Source organism: Pygocentrus nattereri, chromosome 13 (assembly GCF_015220715.1).
Source record: "Pygocentrus nattereri isolate fPygNat1 chromosome 13, fPygNat1.pri, whole genome shotgun sequence".
Lineage (NCBI taxonomy): Eukaryota > Metazoa > Chordata > Actinopteri > Characiformes > Serrasalmidae > Pygocentrus > Pygocentrus nattereri.
The window spans coordinates 35869290-35883625 of record NC_051223.1 but is presented as its reverse complement, the minus strand read 5'-3'; the positions used below and the strand labels follow the sequence as shown (position 1 = coordinate 35883625).

Below are 14336 nucleotides of genomic sequence, written 5' to 3'. Positions count from 1 at the left end.
GGGTATTAATATGGAGTTTGCCTCCTTTGATACAGTAAGAGTTTCCACTCTTTCGGGAAGGCTTTACACTAGATGTTGGAACATTGAATTTGATTGCATTCAGCCACTGGAGCATTAGTGAGGTCAGTTACTGATGGATTGATTTGATGATTAGTTCTGGATCACACACTCCAACCAACTCATCCCAAAAGTGCTGGATGGAGCTCCGTCACTCCAGAGTAAATGGTTGCATTATTCTATAGCCCAGTGCTGGGGGCTTTATACCCTTCTAGCTGATGCTTGTTATTAGGCATGGTGACCTTAAGCTCGTTTTTGGCTGCCCCAGAGTATCCCATTCTCCTGTTCAGTACTTTTCTATGGAGATTATACAACCTGTGTGAACACCTTTGTGCACAGTGTGTGCAAATTAAAGCAGCTGAATTCACTAATTCTGATGGGTGTCTGGATACTTCTGGACATATGGTGTCTTCTCATGCTGTATTGACCAGTGTACAGTACTATTCAAAAGTCAGAGACCATTTCCAGTCAAAACAGCATTTCAGTACGAGGTATTCATTTTTCAGGAATTTTTTTCTGAGGAGCTTAGATATACAGTAAAACACTTGCTGAAAGAAAGGAAAGCTCAAATTTCAGCTATTGGAGTTCATGAAATGAGAAAATGGGACTCCAAACAACCAAGCAAGACCTGGTAGACACCAAAACTGTCCCCGTCACAAGCTGCTTCAGATCTGAAAACGCCCACAGGTATTTCTGTCCATCTGTCCACTGAGAAGACGACTGAAAAAACAATCCAACAAAGAAGCTGGTGTTCTCAGAAGAATGGACTCACCACAGTCCAGACCTCCACATTACCCAATGTTTTCGGGATTGCTTGGATCATGAGAAGCAGCAAATATTTTTCCTGAAAAGACACACTAAATACCTTAGAGTGGACATTTAGTCGTTGAGGCTTTCGTGCCATTTTCTGTTAAGGATGTTTTCTGCTTTCTTCTTGTTGCTGAAAAAGGAATAGCTTGGCCATTTTGATTGAAAACGAAGTAAATGAATGGTGGTCTCTGACTTTTGCCCAGCACTGTACATTTGTTTACGCCTTTCGTGAATATCAGTTTATGTCTGTGGAAGAGAACGTCTCACTTTAGTAGATGCCTCTTTGTGTGTATGAGAAGACCACTGGCCAGTCTTCCAGTGTGCCATACACTCATTTAACCCACCTGATTAAACCCTGAGGCCATGGGCACGCTGACTCTAACACCTGGATGATAAATCTTCACCGTTTCTGACCCTCCCTCACCCTCCTCACTCATTTTAAATGAGACTGGTGTTAACTTTTTTACAGTTTTCAGTAGGGGGCAGTAGCAGTTAATGGTCAGTGCTTGCCATCCAGTTATGACAGCCTGAAAAATATTCCAAATATCATTTCAGGGTTTCTACCCTGATTGTATCTTGTAAATCATTTTGATATGGCACATATAGGATGTGATGTTGTAATGAAGAAATTGATGAGCAGTATGTGTGTGTATGTGTGTCTATATATCTCCTGCTGGCAGGTTGAATTCTGTGGACGTCAAGTACCAGATCTGGAAGCTGGGAGTCGTCTTCACAGATAACGTAAGTAAATCTGTGTTGTTTTGCATGAAGCCTGTAAATTTCTGATCTCAGAGCTATTTGATTTGATTTAAAGACAATTCTATAACATATTTCATTCTTAATGGAATTTCAAATTTCTCCTTAGTTTGATTATTTTAGTACAATTCAAAATTCTTATTAGCAATACACTGTATACTGTAAGTGTGATTGGAGGAATTATTTATACAATAAGTTTATACAGACCACAGAAACAGCTACGGCTGTCACGTCTGGTTATGTCAGTAAGATTATGAGTTATTTTGATGATTTAGTAAGGCCAAACAAGCTTAACTGAACAATAAAACCCTGTGCCAAGCATTTCAAAGATTCCAGAATACTTTGCTGAAAAAGACAAAAAAGGAAACCTTTGAAAATAAAGTCTTGTGTTAAAGTTTGGGTGTCCCTAGTGAAATGACACTTCAAATGACACTTAACACTTCTCTGCAGAGAAAACACTCCTGCATGGTTTCAAGCATAATTACTGTATTTTGCTGATTTTGAAATATTGTAAAAATTAAACAGTAGCACTTTCTATGATTGTCATGTTTGTAAGCATCTATAAACACATTCATAACCTGTTGTAATGTATTCATAAGACATCATAAACATGTATATAAATATTTATACAAATGCATTGCATGTTATAGCTCTGATTATTATACATTATGAATTGTTAACATAATGCATTGTAAATAGTGTTCATGGGAAATGTAAGAGCTCATGTAAATGTCCGCTCTAAGTAAAGTGAAGCATACTGTTATAAAGAGTGAGGCTTCAAGTTGAAGTATTTACTGAAGTATTTACTGAAACACTTAAACATCCACAATAAAGCTCATTACAGGCTTCAAATGTCTGAGTTTAAACTAGAACTGCCATCAGTGTTTCACCCAATGTGGGAAAGTCAGTGTACACCAGTGTTAATGTGCACCACCGTTAGCCTGGCACTGACTTAACACTGCATATCCAATAGAACGGCAGCAGAAATGAGCATCACTGTAGTGTAGTGTAGTGTAGTGATACAGAGTGAAGGGTTCTAGCGCTTGACCTTAGAACCAGTGAGGGAACAAATTACAATGACAGCACTTGACTATCTCACCCCTCCCTCTCCAGACCTTCACTCCACAGTGACTTCACCCTCAGTGTGATGTCAGAGGGGGTTCAGGGGAGGGGCTGATGGGTACTTGGTTTGCTGTGATGTAATGTAGTGTAGCATTTAAAGTGGGACGCTGGGTAAGAAAAGCTCACTGTAGCAGTGATTCTAGGCTGGATGGCTTGTTTGGAGCATCTGAATATTCAGGACTGAAGCCCTGAAGATGCAACTCTAACAGCACCAGCACTGAGAAATAAAAATACTGGAAATCTCAGTAAATAAACTCTGCATTTGTCTTTACTTTATACTCTTCAAGCTGGGACTTAGTTCTTTGACACTGACAGTATAGCATGTTATTAACAAAATAACATTCTAATACATTATATTGACAATTCATAATGTATAATAAACATGGCTATAAAGTGTAATTCAGTGTAGTGCATTTTTTAGAAATATTTATAGCGGTGTTTATGATGCCTCACAAATACATTATAACATGTTGTTTATACAATGTGTGCATAGATGCTTACAAACTGGACATTCATAGAAAGTGTTACCAATGAAACAAACTGCGGCCTATGCAAAAGTTATGGCACACTGTATATTTGTTTTTTTATGTTGTGTTTTCAAATATGTTATAATATAGACATTATTATGCAGATGAATAATACATAAATAGAACTTGTGCATTGCAGTTTGCATAAAAATGCCATATTAGTATGGAAAATAAACAAAACGTGATTCGACCAAGGGGTGCTCCAACTTTAGTCTACACCTGTATTTCATATATAAAAGCACTTTAGGCCTTACGAGCAAGCAGTGAGTGGAGTTTTGCACAGTTTGCATGATAAGATGCTGTCTTGATAAATTAAATGAATTCAGGTGCATTGTGGGCATGTCAGTTAGAGAAATCCGGTCATATCATGGACTTCTCAAGGCAGCACATGTTAGTACAATCCTAACTTTATAAGTTGCCTGACTGCCATTGCTACAGTTATGTAAACTGTGCATCACTTACCTGCAATTTGTGAGATCCTGCTGGTGTGGGTTTCCTTTGTTTCAGTGGTGATGACAAGAGCAGCCGACTGATAACAGCCACTTGCGGAGAAACTTTAGCCTGTCAGACTGCTTTATACTTACCTGCAGATATCCTATTATTATCCTATTCACTAAGTTGATTCTTTGAGAATGTTCATCTCAATTAGTTAATCAATTCATTTACTGACAGCCCTAAAAAATAAAACTGAATATACCCAGAGAATTGACCAGAGTGCACGCTTTATTGAATGTTATCATTGTCAATCTTATCCATCTGAATATTATCAATTGACTCTAACATACCACAATTAATGTGGTCAAATTGCCACCTTGATATGCATTTTTATATCCATGTTCTGCTCCTCGCAGCCAACAGATCAGTTCAGCTGAATATAATAATGCAGATAATGAATGAAGGCTTGCGTCAATCAGCCCACATGGTGTCATTTGCATAATTCTAATTGGTTGCCGTTAGCTTTCATAAATGATCAGCATCTGTGTTTAACGATTCTTTGAAATGTGTCTTCTACTGTGATCTGTCTCTCTTTCTCTGTTTCCGCTTGTGCGTTTGCAGTCCTTCCTGTACCTTGCCTGGTACATGACCATGTCCATATTGGGCCACTACAATAACTTTTTCTTCGCTGCTCATCTGCTGGACATAGCCATGGGCTTTAAGACACTGAGGACCATCCTGTCTTCTGTCACTCATAATGGCAAACAGGTACAATTCATTGTCTTCGTTCGGGAAAAGCTGAAATAGACACGATACAACTGTGCATGACTGAGCTTAGAAGACTTTATAGTCACCTGAGAAAGTATGTAAAGCAGTTTATCTGGGAACACTGCAAAAAATGGCATCAAGTAAAATGATCTTAAATCTAATCTAATATTTCCCACTTTGAGATGGTCGTGCATGTATTATAAGATGGTCTAGCTTATTTCTAGACAATATTCACCTGTTTTAAGTCATTTCCTTAAATAAAATTTAGATTTTTGTAAAGTTGAGATTGTTGTAAGCTTAATTTGAGATTATTTACCTTATTTCTAGGTGTTGTTTACTTTTTGTAAGTAGTTATATTTAGTAAAATTATCTCACTATACTGACAGATAATTTCTAAAAACAAACAAAATTACCTGCCAACATAGTGAGATAGTTGTACTAAATATAACTACTTACAAAAAGTAAAAAATGCCTAGAAATAAGGTAAATAATCTCAAATCAAGCTTACAAAAATCTCAACAGGAGAGATTAGATTTATTGACTGTAAGATATTTTTACTTGACAAAATACTATTTTTTGCATTGAAGTAAGCTTGTATTGTTCAAGAAACATCAACATTACACTGTTAGAAATAGAATTTCTGTGCAGGTACATTTTCATTCATCAAAGGTACAGCAGTGGTTTTAAGGTCTAAACCATAAATACATTTTGTCCAAGTGAAAAGTTTGTATTTGTGCCTTTTCATAACCGAATGTTTTAAAACAGATCAATAGAATAAAAGGCTGGAGGCGAGGCGGGGTGTGTGGAGTCAGTACAGCTTAGAACAGATCATTTCAGTGGATTATGATTCAGTCATGTTCCCTGATTAAAGGTACGGAGATGAACCCCTGGGGGAACCACTCCAGTGACAAGTAGTGTCCTGCCGCAGTGAGAGTTAGCTTGACCATTATCTCTGCTTGAGGAAGCAAACAGTGGGTGCACCACACTGAGGATGTCTGCACTTATTTTCATTTAGAAAATCAACAAAATGTAATTTGACTGGTGTTTTTTGTATTTTTCTGTCTTCAGTCGTCCTATTTTGTTTTTTTTCCCACTGCCCCTCGTCTTTCATCTTGTGCTATCAATTGTTTTACTGCTTCAAGTGAAAAAAAAAAAGCTGGCATTTGAGTAGTTGTGGCCTCTCTGTTAGCCAGAGTGACCCTGACTATTCTGCTTTGACCACACACTGGATGTTTTTCTTCGCCTCATCATTCTCTGTAAACTGTAGTTACTGCAGCGCCTTGAGTCCCAGGAGGAAAACATTTTCAAAGATGCTGAGTGTACTACATATTTCACCATCAATCTTAGGAATGCCAGAGTTACTTAAATCAAGCATTTTGCCCAGTTTATTGATAACTGTTGTAACTGTTGTGTTTGCATGCTTTGTATTCAGTACTGGGCAAATTTTAGGCATCTGAGAAAATTTGATTTTAATAAGCATTAATTCAGAGTGTTGAATAAATGTGTTATTCAAAGTGTTAAATTAATTAGTGATTAAGGGACCATCATTATTCCCACAATGGGAAAATTCCACCTCCGCATTTAACCCATCCATGAAGTGAAACACCACATGCACACTAGGGGGCAGTGAGCACACTTGTCCGGAGCGGTGGGCAGCCCTATCCACAGCACCCAGAGAGCAGTTGGGGTTTGGGTGTCTTGCTCAAGGGCACTTCAGTCATGTCCTGTCGGCTCAAAGTTGCCGGTTCGATCCCCAGAGCCGACAGCACATGACTGAGGTGTCCTTGAGCAAGACACCTAACCCCCAACTGCTCCCCGGGTGCCGTGCATAGGGCTGCCCACCGCTCTGAGCAAGTGTGCTCACTGCCCCCTAGTGTGTATGTGGTGTTTCACTTCACGGATGGGTTAAATGCGGAGGTGGAATTTCCCCGTTTGTGGGATTAAAAAAGTATCACTTAACTTAAACAAATAACATTAATACAGTGGTTTTATGTATATCACCTTGTTTAACTAGTTCCAAGCTTCTCCTCAAGGCAGCGTAGTATTATTTGTAGTCATCATCCAACACCTGCTTTGGCTAATCAGTGCTTCATTATGTTAATCAAGTGTGCTGGTGATGAAATTCACCAAATCTATGTGATGACTGGAGACATCAAAGAGAAATCAGCAAAGAAAATATCCTCTTCAAACTAGCTCACAAGATATCCACTACTTTTATTTTCTCAAGAAAGGAAACTCTTATTACTTTTTACTTTATGTTAAAGTGCATTTATTCTAATAAAATGAAATCATAGTAATATATTTTTTACAAGCCGTATGCTTCTAGAAGTGTGGAAAAGTGTGTTTTGTACCGATAATATAAATATTAACTAACTAGTTGTATCTTATAAAGTGACATGTGCGATTGCAAAAGTTTGTAGACCATTTGAAATGACCTGGATTTCTGCTTGGATGTCTTCTAATATGTGATTTTGATATTGACTCTGTCTGATTTTTAAATACATCATAAAAGGCTTATTTAACACACGGCGCAAACGGGTTTTGAATTTTTTGCAGAGCACTACAGATATGATATTCTGCCTGTATGAGTCTGTTATTAAAATAGTTAAGGGTCTGGAAAGAAATCAGCTTTTTGCTAGTCTGATTCACTGCATATAACACACACACACACACACACACACACACACACAGACACACACACATATACATATATATATATATATATATATATATATATGGAATAGAAACCTTACATTTTGTAATTTATTACATGCGTATAACAATTTATTTCATCCTATTTTGCTGTCTGTGTGTGTGTGTGTGTGTGTGTGTGTGTGTGTGTGTGTGTGTGTAGCTGGTCCTGACAGTGGGCTTGCTGGCGGTGGTCGTGTATCTCTACACTGTGGTGGCCTTCAACTTTTTCCGCAAGTTCTACAACAAGAGTGAGGATGGAGAGTCTCCAGACATGAAGTGTGATGATATGCTAACGGTAAGCTGAAATGCCATCATGTTGACTATGAGTTAACCATAACAATGTGGTCTGTACCTTATTATAACTTAAGACAAGTTTATTTATATAGCAGATTTCATATAATCGGCCCTTCAAGGCACCTTCCAATTCAAATGATCAAAGCTGAGAGAAAAGAGAGGAAATCAAATAAGAATATAGAAGATAAACCGAAATGTAATTAAAGTGCTGAAGTGCAATATAAGGAGTGCAGCACTGCCTCCAGGTACTAAACCCAGTGGATTTGACACCCGACTGAAAGCTTGTTCAAAGAGGTATGTTCTCAGTCTTGATTCACGAATGTCTAATGTTAGGACACTTGCAAAATCCCTCCACAGTTAGTCCCGTCTAGGAGACTAGAAGCTAAATGTTATTTCTCCAGGTTTAGTGAAACAACTAAATGACTGATTCCTGAAAATCCTGTTGGGCTTATATGGCTTGAGCATATCATTAAAACAAAAAACAAACACACCCAAATATATTAGAATTAGAAAATCATGTTAGAATTGCACAAAAAAAATTCTCAGCTTTTGTTGGATTAGATGAGTATTTTGATTGATCAGAATTCACATCTGGAATTGGTCCGAACGCTCACAGCACACAGTAAGAACATGAATAGGTTAGAGGGCTCATTTACGTATTCTAGCCTTTTGGGATATCAGTGTTACCAAGGCCATAATGATGAACAAAGTATGTTCTGTGGGCTTTGCTGATGTTTATTTGTTTGGCATCTCCTGTAGATCCATAAACGTTAATGAAGTACCTTCCACAATCATTGGCGACAAGAGACAGATAAAGAACATAAAACTGTAATCTTGTTTTGAGCGAGAGAGAGGAGGGAAATGCTCCGGCTGATAAAACCTTGCGACATTTGAGCCATTAAAGTATTCACATTAACCTCCAGGCTCTCTTCCGATGTGCATGGTGGCACAATCTGAGCACACTGTCAGGTAGAGCTGAGCGACACACACAGAAATATCACTATATGCCAATTAATCAGTGCATATTGCACCTATTATGTATCTTGCAGTATATTAAAACACATTGGTAAACCATGGGATTGTAATAATTTAACAATGTGGATATAATGGTTAATAGTGTAGCAGTTAAAATTGCACTTTTTGACCAAAATAATCAGCTTTTTTGGACTAGATGAATACTTTGATTGATCAGAATTCACATCTGGAATTGGTCCGAACGCTCACAGCACACAGTAAGAACATGAATAGGTTAGAGGGCTCATTTACGTATTTAGCCTTTTGGGAAATCGGTGTTACCAAGGCCATAATGATGAACAAAGTATGTTCTGTGGGCTTTGCTGATGTTTATTTGTTTGGTGTCTCCTGTAGATCCATAAACATGAACGAAGTACCTTCCACAGTCATCGGCAAGGCCCCAAGCAGCCTGACTGACTCCGCTCTCAAAGAGTGCATGTGTTTTTCCCATTAATTACTGCAGTGCTCTGCTGTGATAGTAGGAGCTGTAATTGTCGTAGATCTACCCTGACACTGCCCGGTGCATTGATTACGGCTGTGATTGCTGCAGCCAGGCCCGAATGCTCACTTAATAATTGAGGCGTCAGAAAGGTCCCAAGCAGTGAGCTGGAACAATGGCTTAATTAAGTTCACATTGTTCACATTGTTTCGTATTGTCCTGAACAGAGAGAAGGGTGGGACAGCTGAGTGTAATTAGAATTGAAGGGGAGGAAATAGACCTGATGCAGCTGACCCAGACCTCCTCTAAACACCTCCAATCCCAAACGCTGTGGCTATTGTCCCTCATTTATATGAACCTATTTAGCTGTTTTTCCTAAAACTAGGATTATCAGATCAAATCCAGCCCATAACTATATTTTCTACACTCCCAATATACTGTCCAGAACCAATTTTTTAGCTCTATTAAATTTTGTTACAGCAAAGCTTTGGACACTGTTCTAGCATCAACTAGGGATGCCACTCTTCAGATGAGCTAACAGACTAACAATACATTTACATTTACGGCATTTGGCTGACGCTCTTATTCACTTACAGTTTGATCATTTTACACAGGGAGGCGAAGGCGGTGTTAGGAGTCTTGCCCAAGGACTCTTATTGGTGTAGTGTAGGGTGTTTACCCAGGTGGGGATTGAACCCCAGTCTAGAAGGTAGAGTAGAAGGCAGAGGTGTTACCCACTACACTAACCAACCACCACGAGATACACAATAGAGAGGGATACGTATGAGGACTGTCTTCTATACATGGTCTTTTCTCCACAGTGGATGATGCAACATGTTTGTTTGTCAAGAAATACATTTTCAGTTTCTTGGCCTAGCCAACATTAGTTAGAGTAGTTAGTGCTAAATCTTGAGTTCTGTAGTAGAGTGAGACACAATACAATACAATTATAATAGAAATATAGCAGAGCGTCATGTTTTACAGTCCTAATCAAACAAAATTGACTTTCTAATTGACCAATGGTTGACGTTACACCGTTGGGATGTCTGCGTCTGATCTGAAAGACAGATCTGAGATTTTCAGTCCTTTGTTAAAGCTCTGGACACAGCAGGTGATCAAATACTATAATAAAATACTAACCACATCACTAACCCAGCACTGGACAAACTGCACAAGTCCTGTCCTTGAGTCAAAGTAAAGATACCCTTTGTAAAATGTTACTAAACTGAAAGTAGAAGTCTAATCAGTTAAAGTACAAAGGATTTGCTTGTAAGTGTACTTGAGTATCAAAAAAGTATCAAAAAATACTTAAGTACTTATAAGTGTACTTAAGTATCAAAAAAGTATCCGAATTCAAAAATAGCTATTATGGCTGTATATATTATATTATTTTGATCAACATGTGTGGGAGATGTGACTAAAACAGTTTTTAATATGTTGTTGTTTATGAAAATCGGTTTATTAGAAACAAGTTACATTTTTTAAGATAAGGTTCAATGCAATGTTACATCATGTGACATTTTTGTGTAGCTGTGTGGCGATTTCTTAACTTCTATAAGCCTGCAACAGGTCAGTGGCAGTGTGGTCATCCACACTCCCACAAATCTTTTAGTGTCCTCAGCTTTGAAAAGGGGTCACATTTCATCCCCCTGTCCCCTTTTAGAATATCATGTACTTAATTACGATGCACTGCTGGTTAACTATTCTCGGTGTCAGTACCTGAGTACTGAGTTCATTTATCACGGATTTGTAGCATTACATGCAAAGTCTGAGAGAAAATATATTGTTAGCTATTTATTAGTATTTTACTATTTTACAAAGTGTAATGGATGGTTATGTATGCATATTATGTGACTCTACCAAAGTGAAATTATTGTACTATTGTATGCGACAGTGGCGGACGAAGTACAGAAATCCTGTACTTGAGTTAAAATAGAGACACCCAAGGTAAAATATCACTCCAGTAAAAGTAGAAGTTCCTCAATTTAGACCTCCACTTGAGTAAAAGTACTAAAGTATTTCCCTTCAAATGTACTTAAGTATAAAGTAAAAGTACTAAAAGAGTAATTGACTTAATTCAGCTTACTTACAAGTTTAAGTTGAATAAAAACTGGCTTTAAACTCAGGATCACAGATGAGCTCCTTTACTATGTTGATCTGTAGGCGTCTGTTCATAAACATAAACCAGCCCAAACTCATTTACTATAAAATGAAATGGTGTTTGTAGAAATTCAGAAAAAAGCCGCGTCAGTCTCGACTGCATATGTGGACATATTTCTATATTGAGCTCTATTTACACAAAGTTAGGTTAGTTCATCATTTATGTTGAACAGACTCTCCCAAAGTTTTACGCTGCTGCGCTGACGTTGAACCGCGTGCTGCACTGGGTCGGTATGACCAACAGGTCAAAACCAGCTCTAAACAAAGTGACCGCTGGGCCCTGATTGGTGCTCTGGCTTTGCACTTCTTTCGTTTTGACATGTTACGTTTTTATACACACAGAAACCAAAAGGAACGACAGATTTCTCAAAATGTAGGAGGAAAAAGTCGGATATTAGACTCTGAAATGTAGTGGAGTGAAAGGAAAACGTCGCCCACAATGGAGAAACTTCAGTACAGATACACCAAAAATACTAAAGTACAGAAACTAATTACATTTACTCAGTTACTCAGTTACTGTCCACCACTGGTATGTGAGCTCATTGTTAAGGAGCTGTTTGAGAAGTCTTGAGGTTGTGTGGCTGTATTTATCAGAAACAATGCAAATTAGTTTCTCTGCTCACCTTGTTAGCTTGACAAACTAACACAATCATTCAGCGAGGAGGACAAAACCTTGTGTAGTACTACTCTTCCACTATTAACTCTAATCTTAGCTCATCAGCTCATCTGAAGGGGCAGCATTCAGTACTCAAGCTTCCATCATATCCTACTAGTTTGACCTCCAGAGACTAAAGGATTCCCCTTGACAGTGTTTGAGTAGTAGAAAATACATTTAATGTGCTGTTGATTTTTTAGCCTGCTAACATCAGTGCTACCGCAAAGCATATACACTGATCAGGCGTAACATGATGACCTTGTTTCTGCGCTCATTGTCCAGTTTATCAGCTCCACTTACTGTATAGCTGCACTCTGTAGTTCTACAGTTACAGACTGTAGTCCATCTGTTTCTCTGGTACTTTGTTACCCTGTTCTTCAGTGGTCAGGACCCCCATGGACCCTCACAGAGCAGGTCCTATTTGGGTGGTGGATCATTCTCAGCACTGCAGTAACACTGACGTGGTTGTGGCGTGTTAGTGTGTGTTGTGCTGGTACCAGTGGATCAGACACAGCAGTGCTGCTGGAGTTTTAAACACTGTGTCCACTCACTGTCCACTCTATTAGACACTCCTACCTTGTCGGTCCACCTTGTAGATGTAAAGTCAGAGACGACAGCTCATCTGCTGCTGCACAGTTTGTGTTGGTCATCCTCTAGTTCTTCATCAGTGCTCACAGGACGCTGCCCACAGGACACTGTTGGCTGGATGTTTTTGGTTGGTGGACTATTCTCAGTCCAGCAGCGACACTGAGGTGTTTAAACACATTTTCAGAAGCTAGCAAGCAGATGTCTGCAATGCGAGACCCCAGAGCCACTTCTGATACCTGCTGTTCCAGTGTTTCAACCTCAGTTAAGCTAGTCGCCTGGTTAAACTCTCCGCATGCAAGATGTCAGTTCACGGCTATTACCCGCAGCTGTAACAGCACATTGGAAGCCAAACTCAAATTAGAATTTACACACACACACACACACACACACACACACACACACACACACACACACACACACACACACACACACACACACACACAATGTGTTATCGTTCTCCAGAATTGACTTGTTTTGCCTGGACTAATATGAAAGCTGACATACAGTAATTGGACTCCACAAGAATGATCAATCTGGAGCGTCCTGCAGGACCACTACACTGCGCTCCACAGTTAGTGATTTCCTGCTCTAATGCACTTGATACAGATCATGAGGAGCATGATAATTATCTAATGACTTCAAGCAGGTGGCTTACACTCTTTCAAAGCCTGCGGAAGTACCACTGAGAGGAACTAAGACGCTAAAGGACAATGCAAAGAAACGCAGAGAGGAGCCAAGAAAGTTCATGAGGAATCAACCATAATTAACCTGTTTAGTTTAGTTTAATTTTAACAAGATTCCAAAAGGCAGTTGGTGTTTTCAAACTTTGGAAATTGTGTTTTTGACACACTGAGGAACAGAATATATGGGTTCACATGTGTGGGGAGAACGCGCACTGACACTTTAATCCTGCAAGAACCAGCCACCCATAGCATTCAATTTCCTTCTCTCTCTCTCTCTCTCTCTCTCTCTCTCTCTCTCACTCTCTCGCTCTCTTTCTCTCTCTCTCTCTCTCTCTCACTGTCTCTCTCTCTCTCTCTCTCTCTCTCTCTCTCTCTCTCTTTCTCTCTCTCTCTCTCTCTCTCTCACTGTCTCTCTCTCTCTCTCTCTCTCTCTCTCTCTCTCTCTCTCTCTCTCACTGTCTCTCTCTCTCTGTCTCTCTCTCTCTCTCTCTCTCTCTTTCTCTCTCTCTCTCTCTCTCACTGTCTCTCTCACTCTCTCTCTCTCTCTCTCTCTCTCTCTCTCTCTCTCTCTCTCTCTCTCTCTCTCTCTCTCTCTCTCTCTCACTCTCTCGCTCTCTCTTTCTCTCTCTCTCTCTCTCTCTCACTCTCTCGCTCTCTCTCTCTCTCTCTCTCTCTCTCTCTCTCACTGTCTCTCTCTCTCTGTCTCTCTCTCTCTCTCTCTCTTTCTCTCTCTCTCTCTCTCTCTCTCTCACTCTCTCGCTCTCTCTCTGTCTCTCTCGCTCGCTCTCTCTTTCTCTCTTTCTCTCACTGTCTCTCTCGCTCTCTCTCTCTATCTCTCTCGCTCTCTCTCGCTCTCTCTCTCTCTCTCTCTCTCTCTCTCTCACTGTCTCTCTCACTCTCTCTCTCTCACTGTGTCTCTCTCTCTGTCTCTCTCTCTCTTTCTCTCTCTCTCTCTCTCTCTCTCTCTCTCAATCTCTGTCTCTCTCGCTCTCTCTCTCTCTCTCTCTCTCTCTCTCTCTCTCTCTCTGTCTCTCTCTGTCTCTCTCTGTCGTTCTCTCTCGCTCTCTCTCGTTCTCTCTCTTGTTCTCTCTCTCACTGTCTCTCTCTCTCACTCTCTCTCTCTACTCTCGCGCTCTCTCTCTCTCTCTCTCTCTCTTGCTCTCTCGCTCCCTCTCTCCATCTCTATCTCTATCTCTCTCTCGCTCTCCCTCTCTCTCTCTCACTCTTTCCTATTAAGGGCAGACAGTGTGGGGTTCTATGCTACAGTGGAGCAGATTGTCATCCTCTAGGAAAGGTGACACAAGGCTTAGTCGCGATGAGGACCACTGCCCCCA

General features: G+C 39.8%; 1 protein-coding gene across 30 annotated transcripts in view; it reads left to right on the top strand.

Moving 5' to 3' along the window:
• Positions 1–14336, top strand: part of ryr2a (ryanodine receptor 2a (cardiac)) — a 352340-nt gene that overhangs the window by 319701 nt on the left and 18303 nt on the right. For all 30 annotated transcript variants that reach the window (XM_037544154.1, XM_037544155.1, XM_037544139.1 and 27 more), the window contains 3 exons: positions 1548–1608; positions 4329–4475; positions 7330–7464. In XM_037544154.1, the coding sequence (XP_037400051.1) occupies positions 1548–1608; positions 4329–4475; positions 7330–7464 (343 nt within the window). The remainder of the gene's footprint in view (positions 1–1547; positions 1609–4328; positions 4476–7329; positions 7465–14336) is intronic.